This window comes from Oryzias melastigma, linkage group LG6 (assembly GCF_002922805.2).
Source record: "Oryzias melastigma strain HK-1 linkage group LG6, ASM292280v2, whole genome shotgun sequence".
Taxonomy (NCBI): Eukaryota; Metazoa; Chordata; class Actinopteri; order Beloniformes; family Adrianichthyidae; genus Oryzias; species Oryzias melastigma.
In genome coordinates, this window is record NC_050517.1 from 4,740,473 (window position 1) to 4,755,533 (window position 15,061).

At 38.6% G+C, this 15,061-nt stretch overlaps 1 protein-coding gene across 1 annotated transcript; it reads left to right on the forward strand.

Moving 5' to 3' along the window:
* Positions 1–3,264: 3,264 nt before the first annotated feature.
* On the forward strand, positions 3,265–10,221 carry hapln3 (hyaluronan and proteoglycan link protein 3). Its single transcript, XM_024281086.2, has 5 exons — positions 3,265–3,448; positions 4,105–4,241; positions 7,736–8,128; positions 9,431–9,733; positions 9,798–10,221. Exons 1-5 carry the CDS (start codon positions 3,333–3,335, stop codon positions 10,082–10,084), a joined length of 1,236 nt encoding a protein of 411 aa, XP_024136854.2. The 5' UTR covers positions 3,265–3,332; the 3' UTR covers positions 10,085–10,221.
* The last annotated feature ends 4,840 nt before the right edge of the window (positions 10,222–15,061 follow it).

Genomic DNA, 15,061 nt, shown 5'->3' on the forward strand with positions numbered 1-15,061 from the left:
CTCTCTAACTCCACCTCCACCTGTTCCCTGCTCTCACTACAAATCACAATATCATCTGCAAACATCATAGTCCATGGTGATTCCTGTCTAACCTCATCCGTCAGTCTGTCCATCACCATTGCAAACAGGAAGGGGCTCAGAGCTGATCCCTGATGTAATCCCACCTCCACCTTGAACTCCTCTGTCACCCCTACAGCACACCTCACCACTGTCTTACAGCCCTCATACATGTCCTGCACTGCTCGGACATACTTCTCTGTCACTCCAGACTTCCTCATACAATACCATAGTTCCTCTCTGGGCACTCTGTCATAAGCTTTCTCCAGATCTACAAAGACACAGTGGAGCTCTCTCTGACCTTCTCTGTACTTCTCTATCAACATCCTCAAAGCAAATGTTGCATCTGTAGTGCTCTTTCTTGGCATGAAACCATACTGCTGCTCACAAATGTTCACTTCTGCTCTTAGTCTGGCTTCCACTACTCTTTCCCACACCTTCATTGTATGGCTCATCAGCTTTATTCCTCTGTAGTTACCACAACTCTGCACATCTCCCTTATTCTTAAAAATGGGCACCATCACACTTCTCCTCCATTCCTCAGGCATCTTCTCACCACCTAAGATCCTGTTGAACAACCCGGTCAAAAACTCCACTGCCATCTCTCCTAGACACTTCCATACCTCCACAGGTATATCATCAGGACCAAGAGCCTTTCCACTCTTCATCCTCTTCAAAGCCCCTCTCACTTCACCTTTACTAATCTTTCTTACTTCCTGCTCCACAACCGTCACCTCTTCTACTCTTTGTTCTCTCTCATTCTCTTCATTCATCAACTCTTCAAAGTATTCTTTCCATCTTTCCATTACACCACTGACACCTGTCACCACATTACCATTCCTATCCTTGATCACCCTAACCTGCTGCATGTCCTTCCCATCTCGATCTCTCTGCCTTGCTAATCTGTACAGGTCAGTCTCTCCCTCCTTACTACCCAACCTAGCGTACAAGTCATCATAAGCTCTTTGTTTGGCCTTTGACACCTCTACTTTCACCTTACGCTGCATCTCCCTGTACTCCTGTCTACTCTCCTCAGTCCTCTCAGTGTCCCACTTCTTCTTAGCTAGTCTCTTACTCCGTATACACTCCTGCACCTCCTCATTCCACCACCAAGTCTCCTTATCAACTCTCTTTCCTGATGACACACCAAGTACACTCCTACCTGTCTCCCTGATCACATTAGCTGTAGTTATCCAGTCATCTGGGAGTACCTCCTGACCACCCAGAGCCTGTTTCAACTGTTTCTTAAAAGTCATGCAACAATCTTCTTTTTTCAGCTTCCACCAGTTTGTCCTCTTCTCTGCCTTTGCCCTCTCTTTCTTCATCTTCTTCACCACCAGAGTCATTCTACACACCACCATCCTGTGCTGTCTGGAAACACTCTCACCAACCACTACTTTACAGTCACTGATCTCCTTCAGATTACACCGTCTACACAAGATGTAGTCTATCTGTGTGCTTCTACCTCCGCTCTTATAGGTCACTCTATGTTCCTGTCTCTTCTCAAAGAATGTATTCACTATCGCCATTTCCATCTTTTTTGCAAAATCAACCACCATCTGTCCTTCTACATTCCTCTCCTGGATACCAAACCTGCCCATCACCTCCTCATCACCTCGGTTTCCTGCACCAACATGACCATTGAAATCTGCACCAATGACAACTCTCTCATTTCCAGGGATGCTCATCATCACTTCATCAAGATCCAACCAGAACTTCTCCTTCTCTTCCAGCTCACATCCTACCTGTGGGGCATACCCACTAACAACATTGAACATGACACCCTCCATTTCTATCTTCAGACTCATCACTCTATCTGACACTCTTTTTACCTCCACAACACTCCTAACAAACTCCTCCTTTAGGATAACTCCTACTCCATTTCTCTTCCCATCTCCACCATGATAGAACAACTTGAACCCTGCTCCTAAACTTCTAGCCTTGCTACCTTTCCACCTGGTCTCCTGGACACACAGTATGTCTACCTTTCTCCTCTGCATCATGTCCACTAACTCTCTACCCTTTCCTGTCATAGTTCCAACATTCAAAGTCCCAACTCTCAGTCCAACACTAGTGACTTTCCTCTTCTCTCTCTCCCTACGAACCCGCCTTCCTCCTCTCCTTCTTCCACCAACAGTAGTCCAATTTCCATCGGCACCCTGTCGGTGAACAGCACCGATGGCGGTCGTTGTTAACCCGGGCCTCGACCGATCCGGTATGGATTTCGTAGGTCTGATTCGCACATTTGATTTGGCAAGATTTTACTTCGGATGCCCTTCCTGACACAACCCTCTGTATTTATCCGGGCTTGGGACCGGCACAATGAGACCCTGGCTTGGGCCCCCTTGTGGCTACATTGACAAAATATATTTTTATAGAGAGTAATTGAAAATTATTTAAGGTTCAAGTTGATTTATTCAAGAATAATATCCGTGCCTTTTTATTATTTAAAATTACCGGTATGTTAAAAAGTGACAGTTTTAAAGCATTCTGATAGCTTTTTTGACTATTTTTGCATTTACTAAGATTTTTTAGGCTATTTTGGAGTTTAGCTAATATTTCAGCCACAAGCTTGCTGTTTTGGCTAATTTAGGCTTTTTTTCAGTTTTTTAGGATATTTTAAGGTTGAGCTATTTTTTCATCTACATGCCAGCGGTTTTTGCTAACATAAGTAATTTTTGTTTAATTTGGCATTTAGTACATATTTTAGCTTGCTATTAGTTTCAGCGTGTTCAGCTATTAGCTTCAGTGATTTCAGCTATCAATTCCAGCATCTTCAGCTATCACCTTCAGTTTTTTCAGCTGTCAGCTTTAGCAGTTTCAACTATCAACTTTAAGCTGTCAATTTCAGCATTTTCAGCTATCAGCTTCAGCATCTTCAGCAATCAACTTCAGCGTTTTCAGCTATCTGCTTCAGCATATTCAGCCATCAATTTCAGCATATTCAGCTATCAGCACTAACATCTTCAGCGACCAAATTCAGCTCACAGCATTCACACTAGCATCATCACAGGTAATGCTATATATCTAGTTCATAATTATGATAAAAAGTTACAGTTTTAAAGTTTTATTTTTAATGTGTTCAATAAATGTTTATCCAGTTCGGCCTGTGATCTACGGTGTGTTTTGGATTTTGGCCCCTCTGTGTGATTGAGTTTGACACCGCTGGGTTAAAGCATCACATAAATTGTCATTGTCGGTGTTGGTGGATCTGCTGCGTGTCCCGGCGTGACTCCGGGCTCCTGGAAGCTGAAGCCCCTTCTGAACGTGAGAGGATGCCTGCGCTCGTGACGTCAGCGCGCTCCCCCGTCCGGGAGCCTGTCTGTGAACAGACAACAGAAGATGAGGATCCATCTGAGCGGAGGCGCGCGGGACGGACTGCTGCTCATCTGTGAGGGATTCTGGAAAACGTTTGTCTTTCTCTGGCGGGGTTTCTTAATACCACAGCTTAACCGAAAGCTTACCCATTTTCTTCTTTTAAATAGACCGTTTTATTTGTTTATTTATTTTTCCGAAGCAATTTTAAAACGGCGTTTCGGCTGAAATGAGTGAAGTTTGGGGGTATAGGTGCAGCCGGGACTACTTTATCAGACGGAACATTATTTTTGTAGATATTCAGATCTTTTCACATGAAACATTGCTTTGCAGAAACGTCTCTTTCAGTGTTCTGGTGAAGGTTGACTAATATAAAGGAAGGAAAATGAACAAACTACAATGCTTTCATTAGTCCTAAGATAACTTATTCAATTAGAAGTGTAAAAAGTCTTTATTTTTACGTCATGTATCAAAGAGAAGCATATAGTGTTTAGTTTTCCCATTAAAGAGATTTACTTAGCCTTAAAAATCGGGAAAAATGCAGACGCAGATTTCCGAGCACGATACACCTGAAAACATGAACAGGTGTTTCGTTAATTTTGGTCGAATTCTCATTTATTTGATCGATCTGATTGCACACAATGAAATGTGAACGTGTTTCATGCTCTTGTACTCAGTGTTTGTGCTTTTGATGCTGAGTAAAATGGATTGTTTGAATTCATTTGTCCCCAGAGTCATGCTGAGCCTACACTGCCCTCTAGTGGTCGTTTGGGTGTACCTCCTGCTTCCCGGGGGCCGGAGCCGCTTCTATGGGTACAACAATGGCTTTCACTACCAGGACATTAGCAACGGGAACGGCAACGGAGAGAGTAGGTGACTTTGATTTTGCACGTGGGTTAATGGAGGAGAACTTTATCTGAAAATAGTCATTAAAGCTGAACTCTTTCATTAGATGTGCTTTTTCTTTTAACCTGCATCAGTGAACAAAAACATTTCTGCTTCCTTATTGTGAAAATTGTGTTTTTAAGATTTTCATGTGACATTTTTCTCATGATGGAAGGCATTTATAAAGAAAATTAAGTCGAAAAAATGTCCTGAGTATTTCTTTATTCAGATAGTTGTGAATCAGTAGCAAACAACAAAATGGGGTTGAAAAGGCTTGTTGCTGTCGAACACTTAAGAAACAAAAAAAACGTGTTTAAATGTAATTTTTAAATAAACCATCCACATTTTCCCCTCCAATGTTTGACTGACAGATTCCTCCGAGCCGCGATCCGTGGGAGGGGTGTGGACTTTTAACAAGCTGGAACAAGCTCACTAATGATTGGTTGACAATAGTTCCTCTAAAACCGTGACTCTGACCGACTCAGACTAACTAACCGCTGTTTAGTGGTGGCAATTGGTTGTAGTATGGCGTTAGACGTATCAGGAAGTGACGGCGAAGGCTCTGCCCTGAAGGTAATGGATTTCCTATGGGGGACTTCAATACTTGCTATGTCCAGTAAATAATATATACTGGCTATGATTCTTACCCTTCTCCTATTGAGATAACTTGCAGCATAATTTTTGTTGACTTTTATTTTAATAAAAAGTTGCAGTGAAATGGAAGAGATGTATTAGTTGTTTTTTTTGTTTTTGTTTTGCCATTTGTCATGTCTTGCTAGTCAAATATTGTCACAGTAGTGATCAATAATATCACACATCACAAGTTTTCCTCATTTTGTGCAGCTCTGATGTCAGCTCTGGTAGTGTCTGAAATCCTAACCCCTAACTACTATAAAACTAAATAGTGCCCTGGATTTTAAAGGCAATTTGGACACGACGCTCACTACTTTTCTTCTACCATCAGAACACAGTGGACTCATAAATAAACGTTGTGAAATGTTCGTATTTGTTCGATTCTCACTTTGTGAAATCAGTGACATCATATCCGGCGTTTAGAAAAACGAAAGAAAAGTAGTGAGCATTGTGTCTGAATTACCTTTAAAATCCAGGGCGCTGTATAATCCCGCACTATATAGTTTTTTAGTACCGTATTTTCCGGACTATAAGTCGCTCCGGAGTATAAGTCGCAGTAGCCAAAAATTGCATAATGAAGAAGAAAAAAACATATATAAGTCGCTCTGGAGTATAAGTCGCACTTTTAAGAGAATAGTCCAACATTTATGAACAAATTCAACAAGCCTGACGTAACGTTGCATTTGACATCAAATGAGATTCATGCGTCAAATTCGAGTTCACTGAATCTTTTGATGTGCGTCTAATTTAATGCTCCATGCTTGTCCAAAAATGTGTTCATAAACGAGACACTCCCATGGAGAAGCTGTGTGAAGTTTTTAGCCTCATCGCTACATGATGGAGGCTTTGGCTGTTTATCTCGTTTAAAATACACAGAAGATACGATGATGTTGAGAGGTTAAGTTATTTATTTTAAAGAACTCCACAAAAGCCTCTATAATCATCTCTCCATTCTGGGTTCAGGACAGCAGTTTTTTGTCTTTTTCTTACGGCGATCGTTACCTTCTAGCCTGCAGGAGCTGCATCTAAATGACAGTTTTAGCTGCTCTTCTGTCTGTTTATAACCCAGTTTGATGGCTTGTTGTCCCGCATTAGCCCAGGAAGAGAAAAATAAAAACAATAATAAAAATGTCTTGATGCAAATGAGAAAAACATCATAACATCCATGAGGACAATGATTAGATTATCAGGGGCCCGTTTCAAGAAGCAGGTTCAACAAATTTAGAGTTCGAACCTGAACTTAGAGTCACTGGACTCTAAATTCCGCTCCGTGGAGGAGCTTCAAGTTCACAAACTTTTCTCGACTTCATCATGGAAGACGCGATTGGTGAAATATCAGGTTCATTTGATTTTAAGAGCCGAATAAAAGCATCGGTACACGTCTCCGTTCTGGGTTCAGAGAATGTCCCAGTTAAGATCAGTCATAGGTACAGCTGTTCCGCTCAGGACAAAACCGCTGCTCCGTAACAGGAATGCGTCCAGTCAGAGGACAATTGTATGGCAAGCGAAAGGGATCATAAATCCCCAAGAAAAGAGGGCATGGCAGCGCCATCTATTATGGATAGCAATTACCGTATTTTCAGACCATAAGTCGCATTTTTTTTTAATATATATAGATTGGCGGACTTTTCTCTTAAAAGTGCGACTTATACTCCATAGCGACTTATATATGTTTTTTTTTTCTTCTTCATGACGCATTTTTTGGCTCCCACGACTTATAATTCGGAGCGACTTATAGTCTGGAAAATACGGTGTGTAAAATATGTAAATGTTCCCAAGAGTTAGTTTGTGTAAAACAATTAATACCAAAAAAAATTTTAATTTAGTTTTAACTCATTTATTTATGATTTATTTTGGACATCAGCATTTAAAGGGGTACTCCAGATAGATTTGGTATTTTCCAAACTATGTTTAAGCACTCTATTACATGTAAATGTAATCAGAAAGGACATGTTTTAGCGTTCTGTTTGTGTTCAAAGTTTAAAGATGTTTAGTTTTAATAAATAGGCCTCAATGAGCTAATATTATTAAATATTTGTTTTGAAGCTTTTCCAAAAATTAATTTTAGGCTTTTCTTTTGGTTTTTGCAGTTTTTTTTTTACTTTTTACTGATCCGAAAAATGATCCGAACCATGACACGATCCGAACCGTGAGTTTTGTGATCCGTTACACCCCTAGTAGTTTGGGATTATGGAGGGAATTCAGACACAACCAATGTGTTTCTGTTTTTTGTGTGTGCTGTGATTGTATGTTTATCTTCGTCTCTACAGTCTGTTCACAGACAGAAACATGATCACATTTGTCAATCTCTGTGTTTTACTGTGGAAAATTTGTTATATTTAGAAAATAATTTTTTTTCCCCATGTATCTTGATGTAACTTCCTGCCAGAATTGATGCATATCGCTCGCGGCTCGCACACAGCGCTCTGCGCTTGGTGTGAATCACACCATAGGTTAACAAGGGCGCCGAATGGAAGCGACCTCCGTTCCTCCGTGTCTAGTGTGAACCAGGCATAAGGCTAGATGGCTCAAATTTTGCTCGCCGTTTTTTCGTTGCCTTGGTGTGTGAGGGACTATAAGCTTGTAGGAGAGGGTGTAAACAGAGGGATGACGGGAAGTGCAGAAAGGCTTACTCAGAGGTTAATTTCTAACAAGTTCCTGCCGCTCTGCAGAAACTATGTCCAACAAAATGTCATGTTTTTTTGGCACAGTACATCACCAACATTTAAACATCGGATTGGTTTTCAGTCAGAGGACACAAGTTAAAAATATCAGTAACTTACTTTAGGATTATCAGTGTAAGTAATTTACTCACTGCTAATGTGTTGTTTTCTTCCTCCTGAAGTCTACTTCAATGGGATCCGGCTCCTTGTGGAATCGCCTCAGTCTTCCGTGTTGGGCACCAGGGGCAGCAGCATCACTCTCCCCTGTAAGTACCGTTACGAGCCGGAGCTGACCGCGCCGCGCAGGACCCGTGTCAAATGGTCCTGGCTGCCTGCCATCACAACAGCCGTTTCTCCTGATGCCTTCACCACGGAAACCGACGTGATGGTCGCCATGGGCAACCGTCATCGCAGCTATGGCAGCTTCCGGGGCCGTGTGCGACTGCGGCGCTCAGCTCCGGGGGATATGTCTCTAGTCATCAATGAGCTCCAGCTCAACGACACCGGACGCTATCGCTGCGAGGTGATTGACGGCCTCGAGGATGAAAGTGTGACTGTGGAGCTGGAGCTGAAGGGTGAGACGCTCTACCACATCCTGCAACAAACTACACAATCTATTAGAAATATATTGCAAGTACGTTTTTTTTAATTTTTGATTGCATCCTTTTGGGATTTTGTGAAATAGAAGTGTATCTTTGCCCAACAGAATGCACACATTTTTGGGCCTTATAAACAAAAAAAAAATCTAAACATACTTTTTCTGGAAGGTTTGATTAAAAGATTTGTGTAAATAATTCACAACACAGCATTTTAAAAGGAAAACATCTGTCATGTTTTAATAAAAACTATACAACAGTACAACAAATCTGACAAAAGCGGCACAAACTGGTCAAATGATGTCTGCTCCCTAAGAATCAAATACATTAACCTCTTCATACCGACGCTCCAGTGTTTATGTTCTTTGGTTTACTGTAATTTTTATTTTTTTTTATATATATATATATATATATATATATATATATATATATATATAAAAGAGTTGTGTGTATATTATATATATATTAGAGCTGTCAGGCGATTAAAATTTTTTAATCGCGATAATCGCATTGTCCATGGTTAACTCGCGATTAATCGCAAATTAATATGTAGCCTTTTTTTTTAGGAAAAAATGTATGCTTCGTGGAACTTAGCAGTTCTACAATAATATATATATATATATATATATATATATATATATATATATATATATATACAGTGGTGGACAAAATTGTTCACACCCCTCTGTTAAAGAAGGACAAACCCACAATTCTCTCTGAAATCACTCAGAACTTACAAAAGTAACAATAAATAAAACACCTGTGATGTCAATTAAAGGACACACCTGAGTTAATCATGTCACTCTGGTCAAATAGTTTTCAATCTTTTATTGAGGTACCATCATTTTTGTCCAGGCCTGTTTCATTAGTTTGTTTTTTTAAATAATTATGTTGATCAACAATTCAAAATTGAAGGCTGATTTTGATTGTTTCATTTTCAATTTTTTTATTTATTGTTACTTTTGTAAGTTTCAAGTGATTTCAGTGAGAATTGTGGGTTTGTCCTTCTTTAACAGAGGGGTACCAACACTTTTGTCCACCACTGTATATATATATCTATATATATATATAGATATATATATCTCATATTTTTGCACTAAAAGATATAAATATCATAAAAAGATATATATATCTTTTATGTATTGTATATCTAGGGTTAAAGCTGAAACACATTTGGAGAACTTTAGCAACTGAAGGCATATGGACTCTCGTCTTACTATCCAGAAAAATCCTATTTATTGATTATTAAATGACATTTAAATCTTCGTATTCTGTTCCCAGGTGTGGTGTTCCCCTACTACTCCAAGAAAGGACGTTACCACTTTAATTTCTTTGCGGCCCATCAAGCATGTCAGGATCAGGAGGCCACTCTGGCTACAGTGGAGCAGCTTTTCTCAGCCTGGGAGGACGGCCTTGACTGGTGCAACGCAGGATGGTTGTCAGACGGCACAGCGCAGTATCCCATCACGGTGCCGCGCCACGGCTGCGGAGGAGAGGACCTGGCTCCTGGTCTGCGCAGCTACGGTCGACGACATCGTCTTCTTAACCTTTACGACGCTTTCTGCTTCTCTGCGTCTACGAAGGGTGAGTGTGAGCACGTCACGGTAGCGCTTTTAACCCCTTCACTGACTGTTCTGTTCTGCTCTAGGGAATGTCTACTTCTTAAAAGGTCAGAAGAAGCTCAACTTCACTCAAGCAGTCCAGGCCTGTGTTAGGGATGGAAGTCAAATTGCCAAAGTGGGTCATCTCTATGCTGCGTGGAAGCTGGCGGGGTTGGACCGCTGTGACGCAGGCTGGTTAGCTGATGGAAGCGTCCGCTATCCCATCACCAAAGCTCGGCTTAACTGTGGTCCGCCAGAACCAGGCGTGCGCAGCTTTGGATTCCCCCCTCTACATCTAAAATTTGGTGTTTACTGTTACCGTCAACCACTTTGATAGAACAAATAGCCTATAGGGTCAAATCAGGATCAGCTTCAAGTGAACGAAAAAACAGATTGAAACCTTGAAAAATAGACATCGTAACTGAAAAAAAATTGAAAATTTGAAAACAAGACATTGTAAATAAAAAAAAAATAAAAATAAAAAAAAAATTGAAAGAAAACCTTCTTCTTCACCTTATCCCTTTAGGGGTCACCACAGCGTAACAGCACCCACTGTTTCTCATCAGTGATTTGTCAGAGTTTTTACGCCGGATGCCCTTCCTGACACAACCCTGTACTTGAGGGGCACAGGGACCCAGTTAGGCAGCAGTATCAAGGGTCTTGCCTAAGGACCCAATCTGGGTGGGGATCAGTGGACAACCCTGGGTATCGAACCCAGGGCTTCTGCGTGTCAGCCCTTCACCTAGCCCACTGAGCCACCCAGCCGCTAAAACTGAAAACTTGAATGAAATCTTGAAAATAAAACAAAGACAATTTAAAACATTTTTGGGAAAAATTTGAAAAAAAAAAAAAATACAGAAAAAAAGAATTGATATTGTTACTGAAAAAAATTGAACATTTACAATATAGACGTTAATAAAAAAAAAAAAAAGAAAATTTGAAGAAAACATTTTGAAAATTTGAAAAAAAAGAAAACTGGAAAAATACAGATTTTAATTGAAATAAGTTTTGAAAACTTGAAAACAATACATGGTAAATTTAAAAAAAAAGTGAACTTAAAAAAAAAAACAATGTTTTGAAAATATGAAAAAATCCCATAAAACTTGAAATAAATCTTCAAAATAAAAAAAAAAAAGTGAAAAATTTGAAAAAATGTTAGGGAAAATTTGAAAAAAGAAAATTTGAAATAAATTTTGAAAATAAACCCTGAAAACTTGAATACAAAATCTAAATGTAACAATTATCAATTGAAAAATAATTTATCCATTAGTAACAGCTGCTGTTTTGAAATTTTCACTTTTTTTTTTTTGCTTTTCTGAATCTTCACTTTCAGTCCTCAGTTTAGTTTCAACTCTGATATTCGATTTAAGCTGATCCTGATTTGACCCCATAAAAGCAGTCCTGACAGTGAACTGTGACCGCAGGGAGGACACACAGAAGGAGTTGGGTCATTTGGAGCTGATTTAAAGGGACAGTAACACTTTTTCTCACATTTTCATCTTGATGTCTCACGTACCATCAGTTGTGTCAAACTATGCACATTCATCATAATCATTGACTGTATTTGAGAACTGGACTGAATGACTCCTCCTCAAACAGGAAGTACCTGCTGGCTCCATGATGCCAAAATCCCATAGATTCTATAGAGAAGTAAACAGCTGTTACTCAGTCATTCTATGTGTCAAAATAAGCATTCTTGATCTGATACTTTTCTGTTAAAAATGTTTTGATAACCCAAATCTTTTCAAATTATATTTATTCTGTAGCTCAAGTTACTCAAGTTGTAGACTGACCAATCAGATCCCTCAACAAAAGAATGTGGTTCTACATTGGAAATGTTTGACGCCATACTTGCTCAGTCCAGTTTTCACATACAGTCAATGATCATACTATACCACAGGAATATCTCAAGGTCTGCCATGATCTAAACTGGCTTATGTACAAACCTGTAACTTATTTTTCTAATGAAATTGTTCTTTCTTTGAAAAGTTTAAAACCTCTGATCTCTCATCTAGAGCATTTTTGTAGTGGAGCAACACATATTGTTCTTTTGTCTTATTTTTTGGGGTTTTGTCCCAGAGCTGGTGAATGGGCTGGAGATCATGGTGGAGAAATGAGCGTCAGGTTCTTACAGCATGAAATCCACACAGAAATATTTTCTGTCTGTCAACAAGTATAGCTTCTTACTGTTGAGCTCTTTATGAACACAATTAACAAAGTAACACATCAATTCTTTATTTATTGTCATTACTAGAGCTCACTTAGGCCGAATCCAAATTCTCCCCTTACCCCTGCGGCTTCTCCCTACCCTTCCATTTGTTGGGGTATTTGAGGTTGTAGTGAATTTCGCACTTGATTTTTTTTTTTTTTAAGGGTAAGGCGTAGGGACTTTGTATTCTTCCAGCGGTAGGGTGAGGAGAAACATTTGTTCTTGTGGGTGTGCACTGAAGCACAGAATTAAATTTAAGTAATGACTTTTTGGTTCAACATGACTTTTTAAAATTATAAAACCAATTTTGTTATGTATTTTCTGAGCTCTGACAGGTACACCGGCAACTATTGATGATGTCATAGAGGGTTAGTAATGTCCAAGGTCTCCGTCTGGCGGGCTAAATGAAGGGGTAGGTAGAAGGTGTTGGGCAGGGGTGTCAAACTCAATCGCACAGGTGGCCAAAATCCAAAACACACCTTAGGTCAAACAGGATAAACATTTATTGAACACTCTAAAACTACATTTTTAAAACTTTAAAACTGTAACTTTTTATCATAATTATGAACTAGATATATAACATTACCTGTGATAATGCTAGTGTGAATGCTGTAAGATGAACTTGTCTGCTGAAGATGCTAGTGCTGATAGCTGAAGATGCTGAAATTGATAGCTAAAAACACTTAAGCTAATAGCTAAAAACGCTGAAGGTGATAGCCAGACAAAATACTAGCTAAATGCCAAATTAACTTAAAAATACTAAAAAAAAACTTGAGTTAGCCAAAACACCTGAAAAAATAGCTAAACTTAAAAATATTCTAAAAAAACCCTGAAAAATGCCTAAATTAGCCAAAACAGGTAGTGAGTGAGTATTTAGCCAACCTCCAAAAAAGCCTAAAAAACAAACAAACAAAAAAAAAGCTAGAATTAGCCAAAACAGCTAGCATGTTGCTGAAATATTAGCTAAACTCCAAAATACCCTAAAAATCTTAGTGAATGGCAAAATAGTCCAAGAAGCTAACAGAATGACAATTTAAAAACTTTAAAACCGTAACTTTTTAACATAATTATGAATAATAAAAAGACAGGAATATTATTCCAGAATAAATCAATTTAAACCTTAAATAACTTTCATTATTTTACTCTCCATAAAAATATATTTGGTCAAAACTATGTAAGTTAGAAATGAGTGCAAGATAACATCGGGTCATTAATAACAATAAAATAAAATGATCTGGGGTTCCGGATAGAATTACACGGAGGGCCGGATCCGGCCCCCGGGCCTTGACTTTGATACCTGCTGTAGGGGTGGGGGAAGAATTTAGATTCTGCCTTACAATAATGGAGTCTTTGGTCCCCGCTGAGAGTTTTTTTTTTGTGTTTTTTTGTGCTCCTCCAGTACTATGCGTGCCTTGTCGGGCATTTTGTAGACATTAGACCCCTCTCACCTTCAAAAAGGGCAAATCCTCTGAAGTCTACAGGTCTGTTGATTTCTTGAAGAATTCAGGATCGTCGTACACTCACTCACATGTTTTTTCCAGGGCATACCCACCACCTGAACATCAGTTATGCAGCTTAGAATAGTTTTGAAGTTTATGCAAAGGATTCCTAGGATAACTATTACAAGTCTGGAATCTTTCTTTAAGGTTTAGTTCGGCTAAAGCGATCTTGTAAACCTTTATCGCTTTGAGACAGTTCATAGCTGTCAGATCTAAGTGTCCTTAGATCCTTTCCTTCCACTACTTTAAACCTACTTTGTATAGTCAGCAGTTGTACATAAAACAAACATATTCATAAATGTCTTTGTTTTAACTTTAGCCGGAGTTCTCCAAAACACTGTTAATTATTATATAAGAAAGTGTCGTACTTTTAGTCTTTCGAGCCACAAAAGGCGCCTGGAAGCTTCAAGGGAGCAGGAAATTCATCCCGTTATTTCTTCTAAACTCATGTCAGCTTGTGATTGTTCTCTGAATAGATTAGAACTGCCACTGACTCTTGGTCAAGTTTAAATCAGTGTCAAATATATTCTGTCCTGTGAAATGTGCTGTTTTTGAATGATAACAAAATGGTTGTCAGCTTTACTCAAATCCTTGTAATATAGAAGCTGCATTGTTTACATAGATTGTAGAAGAGGGACCTTTTCCATTACACACATATTAGTTTGTCATTGTTTTTATGCATTGTACTGTTTTCCTCAGAGTCATTAAAGCACTACTACAGTACTCTGCTGCTGTGCTGTTGTGTGGGTAATGCTAATACATGTACGGCCACAACATTCCAGAAAACAAAGGGAAAAACAACAGCTTGATAGTTTTATTACTTCATTGCAATCAAACGATTGTTCTTATATGTATTATTTTTTTCTTCTTTGCATTCTTATTCATCTTTCACTTTTTGGTCATCTGTATCTTCTGTATACTTAATCTAATTTCTGCACTTTGCTCTCTTCTGCCATTTTCTCTGTAACTTTTCTGCAATTCAACAAAGTTGCTGCAACTTTTGCCATAAAATACACAGGGAAGGCTTGATCTGTTGTAATTAAAAGCTTTTTGGAAATGTTTTTGCTATTTATTTTTTCAAACATTTTATGCTTAAACATATTAAATGTTTCACTTATTCAAACATCCCTTCTCTTGTACAAATTTCTAAGTAAAATTCTTTGACCTGTAAGTATCATTCATTTCTTTTTTTCTTGTTGCTAATTTATCAATTCACTTTCAGTATCTTTTTTGTCTTTTTAAAAACTCTTTTTCTGGTATTTATGCTTGAATTTTGCTTTTTTTTGCAAGCTATAGTTTTTCTGCAACCTGAAGTTTATTTTTGCAAGCTAATAACTTTTCTGCAACTTGGATTTTTTTCCTGCAATTAAGTAAATGCACGGGAAAGACTTTTGCAACTTTAAGTTTAAGCTACATCAATTTTTGCATACTTTTAAGCAGAAAACATCTGCAATTTAAGTAACATTTTTGCTTAACAAACTTCAGTTTCTTCTGCTAAAAGTTATGGAATTAAGAGGAAAAACCTTCAACAATATTGCAAAACAACATATTACCACAGGAAAAGCCTGTTATCTAGTTATTATTTAGCTGCTATTTCTTCTTT